The sequence below is a fragment of the Uloborus diversus genome, chromosome 1 (assembly GCF_026930045.1).
Source record: "Uloborus diversus isolate 005 chromosome 1, Udiv.v.3.1, whole genome shotgun sequence".
In the NCBI taxonomy this organism is placed as follows: Eukaryota; Metazoa; Arthropoda; class Arachnida; order Araneae; family Uloboridae; genus Uloborus; species Uloborus diversus.
Window position 1 is genome coordinate 206,095,426 of NC_072731.1, and position 20,468 is coordinate 206,115,893.

Here is a 20,468-nt window from a genome sequence, read left to right on the forward strand (position 1 = left end):
AAACCCTTTTACTCAGTAATTAATAAGTACATTCTTCTCAGGATTTCAGAAGTATGGAATTTTAGCTTTGGTTCCTTTACTTATTGGATCATTCATTTTCTGAAAAAATACACCAATCATAAAGATGTAATAACAAGTCAAGAGTAGGTTCATTTAATAAGGAGTAGCGGTTCTGCATTAATCGCGAAATGGGAGGATAACGTTTTTCTTTTATTTATTATTTTTTTAATTATGTTTGGCAATTTTCTTCATTGTAATTGTCCTCCCCGGCGATGTTGTCTTTGTTGAGGCATTCTTCAGTCGAAAACCTCCCTTTTTGTATCTAAATTATCTATTTTTTTTATGGAGGGAGTGTTAGCTACCTTGGCAAAGATGGCCAGCTCTCTTAAATTTTTTTACCTCTAAAATAAGATAGTAAAAGTAAAATACAGATATACATATTTTTTACAAGGCGAAGACAGAATTTGCAACCGCGTATAGGGGTGGGAATCTAGCCAAAACTGCCTCTACTGGACTGAATGTAAGAAGAACGCCGCAAATCCATTCGATCACCAGCACATCAAGCAAAAATTGAATCAGAACGAACGCAACCACAAAATATGTTAAAGCGGTTGCAGTTACAATTACGGTTTAATGCACACTAAAATTACCAATCCTGGAGAGGCACAGCTCTGTATGGCTGGTCGGACAGGTCATCAGAAGGTTGGAGAAATTTACGCTGCTTGGTTCCTCAATGATTTTTTTTTTTTTTGGCAACAAATAAAGGTTTTATTTGCTAAAAAACCTTTTTCTTTAGTAGGAAATAGGATTTGATACACAGAAACTGTAAATATAGTTAAGTAAACTTTAGTTAAATAGGAATTTTTTAGTAAAGCATTTAGTAAAGTATATTTTCACTGGTTTACTATAGTTATTACGCTACAACAATTTATATACTTTTCAGTATTTTCAGTTTGACAAAATATGTCGTTTTCTACTTATAGCAATACGGGCCCATTTTGGATGTGGAAATCATTTTTAATGAGCGTGGTTCCAAGGTACGGTAGAAATATAGCTTACTTTGTACTAGAATATTGTCTAAAAATTGTGTTTGTTTTAATCATAACATGATGTACTTGAAGCTTATGTGTTAAAAATATATGTTTGTTTTGATGTTTATAGAATTGCGTAACAATTGAACTTTTTCAGTTTAATATGCTACACTTAACATACATTCTCGTTAAAAGACATAGGCATTTTTGAATAACGTAAATCGCATTTTGAATTATGTCATTACAGTTAGTGTACTTGTCTAAGCTTTCGGCATTCATTTTTTTTCTTTTCAGATTTTGCAGTTTTAAATCAACTATAAAATTTACTGTTTGCCTTTTACGTTTTCATAAAAATTGATATTCACATTAAAAATCAATTAGAAAGATTTAAAATACAAAAAAAAAATAATTTAAAAATAAACATTTATTTACATCGAACAATTCAACAAAGCATTTTACTTGGTAGGAATGAATCACATTTCAACGGCAATACAGGTTTTCTACCGGAAGTTAAAAATAACAATATAAGTAGAAGAAAACTAAAACTAATAACATTGTGCCAGATGTATTTTGGAATGAAAGTTCACGTAATCGCTAAAAACAATGTGTAAATTTTAAAACACCTGGTCCCGTCGTTTTTTGCAAAACTTTAGATGTGCACTTTTGTTTAACGATTTTTAGTTTTTTTAAATTTAACAAGCAGGATTGTGTTCAGAAAAGTTTCTTGAAAGTTAATTTAAAGATGATAAATTCAACATTAAAAAAAAACTTTCATCATATAACCTTCGGTTACACGATGAAAAATTCTCATCCCTCTTAAGAACTGCTCAATATCATTAGCATAAATTCGTACGAATTTATGTCTAAGAGTAAGACTTATGTCAGTCATGTCAAAAAATTAGTAACTGATTTTAATTCATTGTTATTTGCCTTTCCTGTAAAATAGTACAAACAGACTCCCTTTAGACAACATAGCTAGTTTTTAAAGTACTAATTACAATATTCAGTCAATCAGAGTTAAAAAGCAACTTCAAAATTACATCGAAACCACCGTCGTCTCTAATCAGTTTTTTTTCCCATGAAAAGGCAACTCTTTCAATATTGTTTCTCTAATTGTGTAGTAAAGTAAGCATAATAGGATTATTTATTAAACTGACAATCGTAAGGAAACTGCAAACTTTTTATTTTTACCATCAATTATGTAAATGCTTAAAATTACTGTGTGAATAGTGATTTTATATGTTATTCTGTTGTAAATTAGTATATGAAAAGTTTTCTTCGGAAGCATATTATATGTATATATGAGAGATTTAGTATCAAAAGCAGCTCAAATCACTTAAATGTTACCCCAGAAACGAAAAAAATTCCCGGATATATCGATTTTTCAAAGTAAACAAGTTTTAAGCAGCTGTGTTTGAACCGATTAAGATGGATACGTTCCAAATCGATTCAGCCTCCATCAGGAAGATTCAAATTATGAAATAAAAACAATTTTTAAAAAAGTCATGAATTGAGCTATTTTTGATACTAAGTGCCTGATACTTAAATTTTTTTCCAAAGAATGCTTACAGGTAGAAAACTGAAAGGTTATAAGTAAACGTCATTTGATGATGCAGTTACGACTTTGTCGAAAAGATAGCAGTTTTAACAATGATTTTAGACCAATTTTTGATAAAAATATCCGTTCTGTATACAAATATGCGAGCATGTGATCGATGCAAGAGATTGAGTTATTAACAGTACCATTCGACCATATAAGTTGAGATACTAGCGAGCGGTAATTGAGAAAAAATAAAATGAGGCATTTATATAACAAATGTATGCAGTATTTACTTTCTAGCAAAAAAAGTGTGGGAGCCTCACAGCTTCAGAATTTGTTTCATACGCTATTAGTTTCAAAATTGTCCTCTAGTGAGCTTCCGTCCAAATTATGCCTTTAGGACATAATTTCCAAATTAAAAGCATCAAGTTGCTTATTGATAATTTCCGAATAAAGTTAAAACTTTCGATTCCATAAAAAACTGTATAATAAATGAAGCGCAATGTTTTTTAATGAATTGGATAACCTTTCAGTTTTCTTGGTATTATGTAACAAAATGAATGCGTATGACTGAGTAGCTGGGCACTTTTTAGAATTTTTTGCCTGTCACTGTTTGGACACTCTTTTGTTTCTTCTCACTCCACTAATATTCATTAGAAGCATGCTTGCATGAATTTTTTTCCTATTTATTAAAGATCATTCAATACTTGCTGTTCATTTAACCACCTGTCTACCATGCATACATTGACTCATTTATCATTGCCAGTTATGTTGGTCACTATATCCCTAAGTCAATTAAAAATAATAAACTTGGTGGTGCAGCAGCCCATAAAGAGCATGTCTAACGGTGTCCCTCTCACTAGTCAGTTTTCGCAACCGACGGCCCCGCAACAGTATGTTCCGGTTACGTGGAACGTCCATTATTTAGTCCGGAAATCAACCATTATATACCACTAAGCTTCAATTAATTGCTAATATATTTAATGCAAAACAGAATAGAAGCAACCAAATGACACACACACACACAGTACATATAGTTCCTCCTTCACTATTTAATTTAATTACAAATATATGTCATTGTATATTAATACGTAAATTGCAAATAATTTATGTTATTTTAAATTAGGAATAATATATAAATAAAATAACTGCACTTTTCTCTTTTAAAATGCGCCTTTCTTTAAACATCTTTAATTGTTTGTGGACAATCATTCCTTATTAGAGGAGACATATCGAAATATGGTTCTACTCAACATAATTGGAATAAGAATAAAAGCTTACAGAATAAAAGCTTAAATCCCCACCTGTGCAACCTACCACTCTAATCAAGGTTACTTATAGTCATAAAATACAATAATTAAGTTAAAAAATATATTTTATGTATTGTTAATACGGTACGCTTAAATATAGAATTATATAATTCTGAATTAGCATTTGTGTTTCTTGGCAATGCAGTATATCTCATTAAAAACTAAAACATTCAAAATTAAAGAAAAAGATCTCGTTACTTTATTGAGTAATATGATTACAAATATTATGAATAAAATTTCCTTGCCACAAAATAGGTCAAAATAGTTTAATTGACCAATGCTAATGCTTGGAACTAGTACATAATTCTATTGAAAATAGTGACGCATTGCATCTCTGGCTATGAATTATGAGTGCTACAGTTTTTTATTTATCCTACTTCCTTCAGTATTTTTTATTTTACCATAATTTGCTTTCATTTTTCGGAGTGCTTCAAAATTCTGAATAAAAAATAATCAATATTTCTTAAGTGAACGAATATATGACAAAACAATATTGATTTTTTTAGCTGTATTAAAACACCACAATGTAACGATACTTATATACTTGATTAATTATGTGAAATCGAGATGCTTAGAAGCAACGAACTTAAACCTGTGTCCCAGAAAATTTAATAAACAAGCGTTTTGTTTTACGGTAAAGAAAAATCTTTTAAATTAAAATTGACAAAAACAATGTTAATGACTTTAAAATTGCGAAGTTACGGCAAATATGTTTGTCGAGTGGGTAACCCCCCCCCCCCCCCTCGCCATTTAATGCTGAAGATGACTTTTTGTCAAAGCATAATTTCACCCATACGCTAAAGTCTTCCAGACTTAAAATGGAGTTTTGTGTAACTGCAAGCGCATGATTATCAAGAGCTACAACAGCTTACAATGTTTGTGTTTTCTTAATGATGCCGTTGTTAACATGAACACTATCTTTTCAGGACAAACTTTTCGTTTGAATTCTAATAGTACTACTTATATGATCTACTTTATAAGTGTAGCTACACACTAGCTGTTTCATTTTTGTCTCTTTGCAGCTTATACACAAACTTATTATCACGTTACTAAGATTTTGTAGCACTCAAATAACCCATTACCTTTAATTTATTATTTGAGTAATGTATCCTTCCTTTTCATTTTTGCAATCAAAAAGTTGACAGTAAAATGAATGTTAGCATCTGTAGCACGAAATATTTAGTATCTATACTTTTGTTTGGTAGGAAACTGGGCGTCAAAATTGTTAAGTGCAATTCACATCTACACTTTAATGGTTACACATGGGACTGATTCCAGTAAAAAATGCGCTATATTTAACAATAACACACTAGGTTTGCAAACTTATTGTTCTTACATGCTCCTGTGGAAATATTTTTCCCTTCATTTAAATTTTCGGATTATAAAGATATGAATAAAAGTGAAAATATCAGAATACTTTTTCCCAATGAGTCATTGCGTACAGATACATTGATTAAGTTTATTATTATTACTATTATTTTTTATACTTGGAAAAATGTGTTTGACTTTTTTCCGGAGATGGAATTTCGCTTCGGACGAGTGAAATGGACGAAAACAGTAAAGTCCATAATAGCAATCAATTTTTTTAGAAAAATAACTTTTCTAAGAAGTGCATTCTTTTTTTTTAAACCTTCAAAATGATTGACACTTTGAATCTAGGGGAAAAATAAAAAAATCTTGGAGGATACATTTTTAGATTCCCATATCTTCCCCTACGGCTAGCAATTTTTGTTTAATATACAAAGTAATAGTGTGCTTGACTTAATTTTTGTGTGGATTTTCCATTTTTTATGCTTGAAATACTTTTGTAGTGACGTTAAAAATATCTCTGATTACGTAATATCGCAAATTAAATTAGTCTAAGTTAAAGATTTTTTATGCGTAAATGTAACTTGAAATTTCAACGATAGTTCTCAAACAGTTTATCTGTTCCTAAAGATAAACTTCCATTCAACGATAGGTCAATTCAAATAAATCTGGTTCTGATAATGAAAATCCTAATTCCATTTTAAAAATATAAAAATTGCGTAACGAAATAATTCTTTCTCAACATTTAAACACAGCAGTGTTTTACATTTCCGTTACTAAACCGTGTCTCAGAGTGGTAATCTTACATTTAACTTCAATTAACAGAACTTAAAGCTTTTTCTAGTTTTGGGAAAGTTAGAATGATTAATTTTGTGTAAATGTCATTTTTTCATGCGAATATTATTTTAAAAAATGACAAAATGTCAATGAATTAAATGATTTCTGCATACGATAACTTTGCTATTTTGATTATTGTTACTTTTTTTACAAAATATTTTCAGGATCTATTTAATTTTACTGTCATTACTTTTCGAATGCATTATCGAACACTGTGCCATTCAGCCAAGCTGCAACTGTGCATGAACGTATTTAGCAGTATGAATGGAATGAATGAGAATTTGAATTGTTTTATCTATCAGAGGCGTAGTATGCAAAGAAGACTGGTTTTTTTTTTCAACATCGAAGTTGAATTGAATTATTGTTTTATATTATTTCAAGCAAGATTATCCACATAAGTTCCTTAAAGGCACAATATTGTAAAGGCACAATTAAACAAATTATTACATCTTAACGTTAAACGTTCATGCTTATTACGGACTGCTTTTTACTGAACGATTTTGAAACTTGTTCTCAGAATGATTAAGTTTTAACAACATTTACCATTAAAATTAGATATAGCTTTAAAGTGATGGTAACTCAGGGTGATGGATCACAAGTCGTGAGACGAACGTTTATCTTATTAATCTTTGAAAAATGAACCATTCAATATTACTTTCCTGTAAATTACTAAAAATATCAAACGCGTATTTAAACTATTTGACTCTAAGCTCATTCTTTAATCCAGTGCATCTCGAACAGCAATTTGATTTGCTGTTCTAGAATTAGTAATCGATTTATAAAAAAACTAGTTTTCATTTAAATCCTCTTTACGTAAAGTAGTATATTTGGATTCAAAGAATGTGTTGAATTTGTTTTCAGTTTAAAAGAAAGATAGCTATATATAAAAGTAAATTTAAATCAATACGTTTAAAAACAAAATAAAATAATTCAAGTTATAACGAATCCTATTGTTAAGCAAAATAAGCACTTACGGAATGTATTTCTTCCAAACAAAACGATAAATAAGTGCCTCTATTCAGGTGGTTTATTATAATAACTCCGTAACGAGTTCAGTTTAATGTGTAAGACAGTGTTAAAAATAATTGTATTTACTGCATTACATTGTTAGAAAGTATCATTATAAACAGTCAAACATTTTTTTCGAGCTGACCTCAACTGCATCTCTGATAGATAAGAGAACGATTAATATTTTATACTTACTTAGTTTTTGAGATAACATTCTAAGGATGCACGGATCTTAATGCATGTTTTTCTTGTTTTCTTGTTCTTCGTGCATGCAGGGTTTCGGTTTTGTAACGTTCGCAAATAGCCTTGACGCCGATCGAGCACGCGACCACTTGAACGGCACGGTGGTAGAGGGAAGAAAAATCGAGGTGCATGTTTTATTCTCTCATTTACATAAGTATAGTGTACATTTCTCTTGCTCTGTATGTGGTACTATGATAGCACTTCAAAATTCGGATCCCTTCAGTTGGAAACCTGAATGTATTCCGCTGAGGAGATTTGATTTGCAAGGGAAGTGCAGCAAAGAAATGTCCATCCATGCATATACTTAGCACTATTTTCTAAATTCAATTCAGCTGTTCAGATGAAGTTAAAAACTATTTGTAAGTATTGTTACCGTTTTAGTACCTCTTCACTACCATAATTATTTATTTTTTCATACATTTTTTTTAAACGTTTTGAGACGGTTTATCCACAAGATCTTAAGTTCTTCCACTTAAGCATCATCACCAAAAATAGTGGAAGTCTGAGTTTAGCTCAGATTGGTACTCGATAGCACCTATATGTGTTCACATACGATATTCCTACCTGTGTTCACCTACGACAGGTGAAATTGCCACACTGGCAAACACGCGATAATTTTATTCTAGAATTAATGCAAATTTTGAAATGCCGAATACTATCCAATCCATTGATAGAAAGTTGACAGTATTTGCGACCACGACTGATTTGCGGAGCAACATTCACCATTACTGTGCACGGCAACCTTTGAACCGATCAGATTCCAGCTCACGAACCGTAGGCCAATCTCCTTTTGTATAACTGGTGAGCCTAATTCAACGCACGTCTTTAATCATAGACTGCTAAGTGATGTTTGTCGATAGTCGGAATAATCATTGAATAGTGCGTCAGAAATTTAAACTGTTATTAAAATGCGAAGACAAACTGCAAAAAAAAAATTTCCCTGCATTCTGAGTCAAGAGTACGAATTTATTGATGACTAACTTTAATTGAAATGTAATTTATACTCAGATAATTCATTATTTTTAGCACATGTAAAATTATAGTTATACATGATGATTAACCTTACATATACACTGAAGAGCCAAAACATTATGACCACCCTTAACTTTTTCAAAGAAATCGTCTGGATGACGTGGAGGCCACATGGTGAGGTGGGATTGGTATATAACTGGGGCTGGAGAAGGTAAGGCTTCATTCGAGCACTTTCTTCTGCAAGTTATAGGAACGGATAATAATCTTAGCGAATTTGAGAGAGGGCAGATTGTTATGGCTCGAAGACTCGAAACGAGTATCTCAGAAACTGCAAGACTGGTAGGTTGTTCACGATCTGTGTCGTTGTTAGTACTAACGTAAAGTGGAAAAAAGACGGTGAAACCAATAGTATGCGTAAAGGTGTTGGACGGCCACGCGTCATCAAAGATCATAGACGTCGGAGACTAGGCCGCTTATTAAAGCAAAATCGCAGGCAGACAGTTGATCAACTAATACCTCAATACAATGCAAGGTGCGAGTAGAAGTGTTTCCAAACATACAGTTCAGCGGACATTGTTGGATATGGGACTGCGCAGCAGACGTCCCACTCTTGTGCCTCTATTGACCAATCATCATCGCCAACTACGCCTACGGTGGACCAGAAAACACCGAAACTGGTCCTTGGATGACTTGAAGAGAGTTGTCTGGTACGACGAATCGCGATTTCTTGTTCATCACGTGAATGGTCGTGTCAGGGTTCGCCGTCTTACAGGTGAACAGTTGCTCCCGTCTTGTAGCGTTGGTCGTAAACAGGATGGTGGTGCGGTATAATAATTTCGGGGACTTTTTTCTGGCAGGCTCTGGGACCCTTAGTTGTGGTAGAACATACCATGAAGGCTATAGATTATCTGAACATGGTGGCAGATCAGGTGCACCGGTACATGGCATCGGTCTTCCCTACTGGAAATGGCATCTTCAAGCAGGACAATGCCCCATGTTACAAGGCTATGTGCTGGAGTGGTTTCAGCGGCATGAGGAAGAATTCCAATCAAGGCCCTGGCTACCAAGTTCACCGGATTTAAATCCTATAGAGCACATTTGGGATTTCATGGAAAGGTAGCTCAGAGCTGAAACACCACCATGTCAAGATATCTCAACTTTGCGTGACCGCTGTATTGACATTTGGTACAATCTATCTCCAGACGTCTACTAAGAACTTGTGGCATCCATGCCAAGGCGAGTCGCAGCTGTTTTGCAGGCCAAAGGTGGCACAACGCGTTATTGATTGGGTGGTCATTGTTTTGGCTTATCAGTGTACATATATATATATATATATATATATATCATACAAATCAGAAAGCTATGTTTTTTCATAAAATAACAGTTCTAAAACTAAAAACAAATATCAAAATGAGAAAAGCAGTAGAAGGAAAGGGGATAGAATAGGTTGCATTTGTAGAATGAGGTGAAAAAATCGAAATAATTAATTGAACACTGTAATATTCAATACAAATTACGCAGAACATGGGTATCGATTTTTTATTTAAAGAAGAATACATCATTACAGTCTGACAGTTTAAAGTTACCTGTTCTTTTAATATTTTTTTTAAAACAAATAGAAAATTTGAAAAAAAAAAAAGGAATTTGCCTATTTACCTAATTTGAGCAAAATGAAAGTATATTACATTGTATTCCAACGCATACTTTATTAAAAATAAAAAAAGACATGAACAGCTGAATTGGAAATAATCTGGAATTAAATTAATTTCTTATATTTTATGCAGTATTTGGCTATTAAACTACATTGTAGGCTTAAATTACTAAAGTATATTTTCTGCTTAACAATGTTGCTGATATCTTACACGGCCTTGTCTTCGCATGCAATAGCCAAATAATAGCATAAGTGTTTGCTTCGAAACTAAATTTGAATTTTTAAAATTTTTGGTACGATGTGACACAAATGCATCAGTTGTATTGTGACTGTTCATAGCTTGAATGTATATGACCATTGGCATTTTAATCACTGTCTTGCTTATAGTAAGAGGAATGTGATGGTAGTTAGTTTGGCTGGTTATATCAACTTTTCACTGCCTGACGTTGCTCTAGATCTCAATCAATAGCACGTTTTTATGCCATAGGATTGACATTTCTTTTGCTAACTATTATTTATCGTTCCAGAATCCAGCAACATGTTAAAAATTACTGCGTTGCTACTAATTCAAAAACAGGATTTTTTTGAATTGTGACGCTTTACACACAAATGATGTTAATTCATACGTGTTCTTCTGCTAACTCGTTCTCGAGATTAGGTATGTTAGTGTCTATAAATTTCAATTTCCTTTTTATAAATCTTATTTCATCAAATTGGCTATATCGCAGACAAGAAGGTCCTAAAGTTCTTTAAGATGGATATTAATTGCTAAAAAAATAGCTTAAAGCATCTGCCATCTGGAAAGTGCAAATTATTCTATAAAGTCCGTTTGTTTTCTCCTAAAGACGAAATAATGTATCGCTAGTTTACTCAATTAGTGGCAAAAAATGGGTTTGTAGTGCTCAGCGAATTAAACCTCTACCTGTCAATTCATGAAAAGTTATTAATGTTGCAAACCAATAATCACGCAATTCTTAAAAATATGAAGATTGAAATTTAGAATTATGTCCACTTGAAAGTTGGATTTGCCGTTTAAAAGATAAATCCATAACTGAGGTAAATCAGTATATTTTTGACAGATTTTATAGGTAATTAAAACGTCGCATGAGTAAAATTAATGCGTAGTGTGTTTCAGTTTCAAAATTAAGATGAGTATTTATTCAAGCAAAGGCATTTACATATCGAGTTCATTCAATTGAAGCCCAATTTTCGTGGACAAAGAAGATCCGCTAAGATATTGGATTCGTAAAACCTTTTTTTTCCTTATGTAAAATGCTTCCTTTATCTGCTAACTCACAAGATAAAAACTTCTTTAAAAGTTATAGTCAGTAATTTATTTTGCTGGAATCTCTGAACTTAAAATGTTTTTAATTAACTAAATAAAACGAACTTTAAGAATTTAACTTTGGACAAAAATCTAAAATGCAAAAATCATTTTGCATCCGTTAAAAATTAGTTCGATTTTAATTATTCTTTTAAGTGACAACCTTAAATCCAGTCTGTGTTTCATTTCTAGTTTACCCACACCTTGGTTTTTATCATAAAACGTTCGCGACTTATAAGAAAAAGTTTAAATTCCATTTAATGTCTTCTCACTAATTCTACCCGTTTTAATTCAGGCACTAATTTGTGCTCAACGCTATTGCAAAAATTAAAATTATAAATTCCTCAAGGCTGCAAGAACTGCCATTTCTTGAACAATTACAATGAATAATTGCGTTTGATAATAATCGATTTTACACTTAATAATCGAAACATTTCAAAGCAATTATCTTAAATATAACTGCTGTTGAATGCTGTAATGAAATTTGATAATGATAGTAATATATTACTTAGGCACGTAGATGTGATATTTGGGGGAAATCCCTGCTGCATAATTGTTTATTGACAATGACATCGCAGCTGAATATTAAAAAAATAAAGGCTGCAAGAGGAACCAACATTAGATTGAACGCAAAATCCAAATCGGCACTAAAAAATGCTGAATGGTAAGCTAATAAGATGCTTAACTCAAAAAAATCTAACTATACATTACCTGTCCTAGAAAATACGGTGCAAATCTTTGATCACTGAAATCTATAAATTTTTTTCCTTAAAAAGGCTACCTTTTTTTTTCTCTACCCAACTAAAAAATAGTGTGCGAACGTCCTCACACATGTCACAGCGTTTCTCCGATTTTGCTACTAGGGTAGAATTAATACAGACACTATTATATTTTATGTTTTCTTTGAGCAATACATGAAATTATTCAAATGCCAATTTGAATATATACGCAGCACAGAAACTTGTTACTGGATATCTGGTACTGTATGCTATTGTTTTGTATATGCAGCAGAAGATAACTATATCATTGTTTTCAACGATGCCCCTCCTTTAGTCTCGCTCAGAACCCCAGAGACAAAATCAATGCTGCAGCATAGCAGCGGAAGGTAAGATCTTTTAGAGAAACAACGATTGTCTACCAACGTCATTTTGGTGGTAAACAGCACAAATCAGCCATATGTTGTTAAACGCGATATTTAAACGGATTATCTTTGCATTCAGAAAAATTAATTGTCCAGCAAGCATGTGACAAAAAACATTCAATTTAAAATAATAGAAATTAAAATAATCTTTATAACTATTCATTAATACTTTTTTCTATATTGTTAACTAGCAGTACCCGCTCGGTGATGCTCATGCTAAGAAGTTAAGGAAATTCCGTTGAAGAAAAAAATCACGCTTCCGCCCCCCCCCCCTCCCTTCTACTATGCAATGATTATTTTTCTTTAACTAAATTGCGTACACATCTTTTCGAAAGACCTATGAAAGTATTTTTGGAATTTAAAATAGTCACCAAAACACATAAAAATATTAACAGTAGCTGAACAGTAACTGAAATAATTGCCAAGCAACCACGCTACCCTAACTATGTCCTTTAGCGAGTGAAGTTTTTTTTCCGCTGCAATTTATAACCATGCTATAATAAAAACGTTATAAAGAACAATCACAATATAACAATACGACAAATCAAACTATTTCCTTAGATATGTAACTATTTTAACTATAAGAACAAAATCAAACGTTGAAGAAATAAGGAAAACAAAACCCAATAGAAAAATCCTACAAAAGTAGGTACCTGAAGATAGAAAAAAAAAGTTTTTAAAAATCTAATTAGTGATTACATCAGCGTAGCATGGGCATGGTTACTCACAGCTATCGACACTGTCGGCCAGCGCACTATCAAAAAGTTGACTTACCCTGCCATTTATTAGGAAACTAAATAATTATTTAAACATTTAATTTGCAATCACATTTGTTTCGGTCAAAAAAAAAGAAAGAAAAAAAATCCAGCCTACAGCCTTCCTCAACAATGAACTATTCAACACAAAATGAGTTTTTCAATTCGAACGAGTAGTTTCTAAGATTAGCGCGTTCAACTAAAAAAAACCTTCAGCTTTTTCATATTAGTATACAAATAAATGTTCCCGTTTTTTTAACATTTTGTATTGCTGCTCCACTCCTATTACTCATAGAGTAATGTTACATAGCCTATAGCTTTCCTTAATGAATGGGCGAACCTACGCCCTCTGGATCGCGAAGCTCGCCCTTTAGGTCGAGACTTCTTGGCTACGCATATTCTGCGTTCCAAGCATTTTATATTATAAGATATTTTTTTCCCTTTTTAATAACATTTTTATTGCTGCTCCACTCCTATTAGTCATAGCGTGATGTTATATAGAGTATAAGCCTTCCTCTATGAATGGACTATTTAACACAATTTTTTTTTCAATTCTAACCAATAGTTCCTGAGATTAGCGCGTTCAAACAAACAAACAAACTACCAATGTATTACAAATCATTTTTAGCATCGTTTAGGATTTTCTCTGAATAAGAGCCTCGAGATTTGCCTCATAGCTGACTCGAAACTTCGCCAACTGTATCGCGAAACCCGCATTTTCAGGTCGAGCCACCGTAGCTACGCATATTCTGCGTTGCATGCATTTTATTTTATTTAAAAAAATCCCCATTTTCATAACATATTGCTGCTCCACTCCTATTAGTCATAGCGTGATTTTATGTAGCATACAGCCTTCCGCAGTGAATGGACTATTCAACACAAAAGTAATTTTTCAATTCGAACCAGTAGTTCTGGAGATTAGCGCGTTCAAATAAACTCTACAGCTTTATATTTTTAGTATAGATATAATCTCCAGTAAAATGTTGCAATTTTCAATTTGAGGCTATGATAGAACCTCCTCCTCAACAAACAAACAATGTGTCTCTTTCTTTTCGCCGACACTTAAATCCTCCCCCCCCCCCCAGTTTTTAGTTTCAACCTTACTATTTGATGTCGTTAAGGGGGGGAGAAAATTTTAAATGTTGGCAAAAAGTAGATCAAATTAACAAAAAGTCTTGAATACTTTCGATACTTCAGTTTTACAGGATGTTTACGCTTTATTTAAGGTGCCTTCAAATTTTAGTCGAATTTAGGACAATGCAAATTTGATCACTTTTGGGGTATGTTGTTAATACATGATTTTTCTCAATATGAATACATGTGAAAAATAAAAGTAACTGAAGCACAAATTTTGCATGGAAAATTTCATTTTTGGATTTAAATTTATAAACAATATCCTTTTTAAAAGCAATTGTCCATTTTAAATGAATGAAATTATTCGAAAAAGTAACTACTATTAGCTAGATAAAATCAGATGTAAGAAAAAAAAGGATAATGTGAGAAAATATCGATGAATACAACCTATGCAAAAACCTGCAAAAAATAAATAAATAAATCACGCCGCTCAACCAACTCAGTTACATTCCATGACCTTTCTAGCACGTACTTCTGGAGCACATTTTGGTTTAAATATGGCTATTTGCTATCTTGCTCGTTGGAGGAAAAGTCAATAATCTCATCTCCAGAATTATGTCGAAGGAATTGAGGATCACCAGTTTTTATAGTGTGTTTAGGTTTGCGCTATTATAACATTCTTAATTACATAACAAAAGCAGGAAAGCATCAGAGAACCGTCCTCCTATGCCTTAAGTGCATATTTCGTAAATATTTGTTTTTTTTTCTTGCCTACTAATGATTTTAAAATCAAAACCTTTTATTTGAGTGAGCGCATTGTCTCCTACTTGAGACCGAACTGATGACTTTAGCTAATTTATTAAACATAGAAGCCAGTTTTGAAAACTGATAATTATTTCATGCCTTTTGGCTTATATTTTTATTACGATTTATATACATTGGTAGTCAAAATTATAAAGACAAAAGGAAAAACAACCACATCTTCACTGCATTTGGTCGGACACTTATGTAAATTTTATTACTAGTAACTAATAGTAAATGAAACTTTTTTTAAAATAACTTTTATTGGAAATACAAAGTCGAGTTTAGACATTCGTCTGATACGGACAGAATTTTAACGACAATTAGATTTTAGTGTTCTGAAAAACAAAAAATTTTGTTTCTTCTGTAAACTGTTCTGCATAACGATATAAATGCTTATTAAGCGATTGTGGAAGTCATATTTTATTTTTGCAAGCATTCCGCTAGGTACAAAGTTTAAGGAATTTAAGAAAATGAAAGTGAGAGCTTGAAAAAATTTACGACGTGCTGCACGTCCAATTGCAACAAATGTGAATAGACAAAGATCAGTCATTCAGAGCTTCCTCAAAAACTCCGACAAATAAGTTCGACAAAGAAAAAAAGGAAGGGAATCTTTTGTTTCTGTGTGTATGAAACTGCTGTTGATTAGACGAACATGCTCCAAGAAACAAACATGAAGAGATATGTTGTATGTTTTATAATTGGGAAAAGAGTAATAGATTTAAAAAAAAGGAATAGAAAAAAGTAAAGAATGATGAAGAATACAAAATAAAAATCTTTTGCAGCAATAAATGGCATTCCTATCCAATAAAAACTTTATTTTCCTTTATCTTCTACCAAACTGCGAGAGTGATGTATTCCCAGAGAGAAAATATGAGAAAATAATTATTATTCCTGAAAATTCGTAAGCGTGTTCTTCATCGAATGTACAAAATAATGTTTAACTGCACCAGAGTGGTTAAATTTTTGGCCACATCTCTTGAAAAAAATATATTTTGTATAAAAACCATGATGATAGACACTCTCCTTAAGTTCTGTGCAAGAAAAAAAGAAAAATAGTAATGAGTTTTATGCCTCCTCACATGATCTACAACTGCAGAAGTACATCATACTATATTTTACTATATTTTTAAAACCAATTGGTGTTAAAAAAATAATATTAAAAAAAAGTAAACTGTGAAGTCTATAAGGAAAATACTATATAAGATACGTTTTTTCCCACAAGGCAACTCGTTTGAAATTAATAGTTCCTATTTTGTCGATTTATACTTCTTAAATTTGAGAGAGAGTAATACAGATAGTTTCTGTAAATTCTTAACAATTTATCTCGTAAACTTGAAAATCATTTCCCCAGAAAAACGGTAGTTATGTGCATTTAGTGAAAACGTTACCCAAAAGTTTAAAACGAAGGGAAGCTATTTGTCATGAAGATAAATGTATAACGAAGCAAATTAATTTCAAATCAACAAATGTCATTACTTTTTTGCCATTTCTCTCATTTTAAATTTCCTACGGGACGAATAAAAATAATTTCATGACATAAAATCGTTGCAAAATTTAAAAACAAAATTTGTGCTGTTTATCTATTATTGTAGAAATGGAGAATTAATTTTTAAATATTCTGCTGCAAATTAAAAAAAATATATTACAATTTTTAATACATTTATTAATGTTTTACTCAAGCTTTTTCTGAATATCCCAGCTCATGTTAATGTTATTTGCAATAGTTAAGTCAATTAAGCATAAGCTCCATTTAGTGTTATTAAATATAAAGCTTGTTAACGAAGCAATTATTATTTAAAAATTTATTTTATTGTTCTTAACAAATGCCATTTGTTTTTTTTGTTTTTTGTTTTTTTTCAATATTTCAGTTTCCTCAATTATATTTATCAACACGAATTTATCTACTTCCGTTCTTACATGTTATAGTCCAGTCAATGAAATCATTGAAGCGTGCATGGAATATGCGATAATTTTTGACTTCAGAATATTGTTAGGAGTAGTTATTAAGTAAACATACTAAAAGTCTCCGTCCCTGGAGGGATTGAGTTAAAGGTGGAAGGGAGGGCGGAAGAAAATTGTGGGTTTTTTTGAGAAAATGTCGGAAACGTTGGAAAAAAATCGTGAAAAATAAAAATTCAATCTAAATAAGCTTTCTATGAAACTGTGTCGATACATATTTGTCCAATTTCCAATAACTTTCCAGGCATATCTTAAGAAAAATCAATAATTTTCGGAAAACTTCTCTTTTTTTGTCAAACATTTGCTCCTAGTGCTTCCCAGGATCAGTATTGTATCAGAAATTTGTCACCTATAAAGTTGTAGAGCTTTAAATTTCCTTCAATTTGATATGCTAATTTGTTATATTTTATTCAATCGATCAAAAGTTACAGAGTTTCAAACACGCACTTTCATGGCAAAAAATTAAACACTTGCCATTCCTAAATTTCAAACTGATTCGAAAGGATCGCGTACTTCCTCTTTCTTCAATGAATTCGACAATCCTGATGCACAATAATGAAGTATTTGTGTATTACTAGAACAAAAATGACGTTTAAGGGGGGGGGGGGCGTGAAATTGTGCTTTTGTGATAAGGGGGAAGGAAAGAGTAAGAAGTGTAACATCAAACATTTTTTAATATGGATATGTTTATGAAAAGTTGCCTGTAAAACGAACTTTGTGACAAATGGGAGGGGGGTAAAAAATGTTTAAAAAAGTGAGACATTATTTATGGACCGGCTTTTACCGACGAAACCGACGAAGATTTGCAAAATTGCGTATATGCAGTATGAATTGGTGGACTGAGGACGTGCAGAAAGTCAGTACTATACATACTGTTTAAGGAAATTCAAAGCGATATTGATTTATTTTCATTTGAATTTATTAATACTGAGGATTCCAACTCTATAAAAATGTTAGGCAAAAAGAGACGAATGTATAAACCGTATGGACATCAATGTCAGTTGGAAAAATGAAACGACGGACAAGAAGGTTTCTGTCCAACTTTCATAATAACAATCAGCTGACAAATCCACTAATGATGAAGCTGTTGAAAAACGAAACTAATACGCTCCGAGCTTTAGGCAATGTTGACGTTGGTATTGCGAAGACGGTTATCATCAGATGGCAAAATTCTTCGGTAGCTATAATTTTTGAGGAAGTCCTCCTGATTGTTCTCTTGATAGTCAAAGCCCCAACTGATCACAACGTTCTGCGGTCAAAATGTACCAAAAATCTGAAGTCATACAACATGTATCTATGGTCATCAACAGCTCTTCTTCTCCTGAATCCATTGAAATTGCTGGAATCATATATCTATCTCAAAGTATTGTGCTCTAGCCACATATTAGTCAATCAACGAGTTTTGTGACTGAGCATTTATCAAAGTAGCTGCATACATCAAGACTGATCTGTAACTCTGCCGTACCACCAGGTACACCTGTAGCTAGGAACTTAATGGTGAAGTACCGAATTGGGGGTTTGTGAAATGAGGAATGTTCAACTCGTACCGAAACTCTCGGAATCGGATGTTGCTCCTAACGGAATCTTGAAGATAATTTCGACCGATTGCTTTTCTACAAGTCACAGGAAAGGAAACTTGTAGAAAATCATCGTTAAACTACTCTGTCGCAAGCTTGTATTGCAATGTCAGTTGGAACAACGGAATCAAATTATTTATCCATGGCAAAGGGAACGACGAAGACAATAATTCATTACCAATTTCTTAGAATAGCATTTCCGCTGCTTGTGTCATGACCCTTCCAATTCAGAATAAAACCAAGATGTCACCTTAAAGATGATATTTTCATTTTCTAATTACTGTCAGCCCATATTCGATATAAACACTTCCAAATATGATTAGTAATAATGTAATAAAAACTATAATTACTAAAAGGTGCTGCCGGTCAGCTACATTTACCTTATTTCTATTATTAAAATTTTCATCATCATGCTATAGCGTCACATCTTCACTTCAGTAAGAATAACGAAAAAGAGACTATGACAAAGAGACATGCTAGAACTTCACAGCTGTTGATTGCTTGTCAGCTGGGTGTTGCGGTGATTGGGCATAGGCATCGTATTTTTTTGGCATCAGGTTTGAATCTGCAGTTCAAGTGTTCAGCCGGTGGATTTTCAAGACACAGAAAACGGTTAGGTTCCTCGTCACATGGTTGCTGCACAAGATTCCTTAAGCGCCTGCTTGCGGAGACACTCTGAGACAAAAAGAACAAGATTTTTTTTTCCGAAAAATTTTGGTTTTAAAGAACGCATACCTAAAAAAACCACTGTGAATGTGACATGTATAAAAACGATTTCACAATAAATTTAATTAACTTTTACTTTTATTCCGAACATATTTTTCCTGCCGTTTCCGAGATATAATCTAAAACCACAAAATTTGGCTCCCCCTTCCCACGTTTAACGCCCCCCTGGGTCGGAGACTTTCAGTATGTTTATTTATTAATTACTGTTTACTTATTATTAACTAACAAATTTCTTACTGAGAAAGTGCTGGTTTTCTGCACTTCCTCAATTCATTTGCGTTAAATAATGCCTTGGGTATGGAGCTAATTCATACTGCACATACGTAGTTCTACAAAACTTCGTCCGATTTCTTGGTAAGGAGCTGTCCATAAATGATGTTACTCTTTCTTACAAATTTTTGACCCCCTCTCCATTAGTCACAAAGTACTTTTCATACACTAATCATTATAAACATATTCGTATTAAAAAATTTTTGAAGTCACACTTCTTACTCTTTCCTTCCCTCTTGTCACAAAGTCACAATTTCACGACCCCCCCCCCCCCCTTAAACATCATTTATGTTGCAGTAATCCACAAATACTTCTTCATTGTCCATCAGGATTGTCGAATTCATTGAAGAAAGCAGAAGTGCGCGATCCTTTCAAGTCAGTTTGAAATTTGTGAATGGCAAGTGCCATGTTATTTGCCATGAAAGTGCGTGTTTGAAGCGCTGAAACTTTTGATTGGTTGAAAAAATATAACAAAATTGCATATCAAATTGAAGGACATTTAAAGTTCTACAACTTTGTCAGTGATAATTTTCATCAATACTGATCCTGGGAGGCACTGGGAGCAAATTTTTGATAAAAAGAGAGAATTTTTCCAAAAATCTTCGATTTTTCATAACTTATACCTGGAAAAGTTTTGGAAATATGACAAAGATGTGTACAACTAGTTCTATAGAAAGTTTATTTAGCTTGAATTTTTATTTTAAACGAATTGTTTTTCCACCGTTTCCGACATTTTCTCGAAAAACCTAAAATTTTCTTCCCCCTCCCTCCTACCTTTAGCTCTCCCCCAGGGTCGGGGACTTTTAGTATGTCTACTTACTAACTACCTCTAACAATATTCTGAAGTCAAAAATCGCATATTCCATGCACGCTACACCCCTGTTTTGAGCACTCATTGATTGGACTATTAGGTAAAGCTACACTCGCATTAAACTGAG

General features: G+C 32.6%; 1 protein-coding gene across 1 annotated transcript in view; it reads left to right on the plus strand.

Annotated features, from left to right (window-relative positions):
- The window catches only part of LOC129218331 (RNA binding protein fox-1 homolog 2-like), an 80,519-nt gene that overhangs the window by 35,666 nt on the left and 24,385 nt on the right, over positions 1-20,468 (plus strand). The window contains exons 4-5 of the mRNA XM_054852570.1: positions 984-1,037; positions 7,310-7,402. Of these exons, the coding sequence (XP_054708545.1) occupies positions 984-1,037; positions 7,310-7,402 (147 nt within the window). The remainder of the gene's footprint in view (positions 1-983; positions 1,038-7,309; positions 7,403-20,468) is intronic.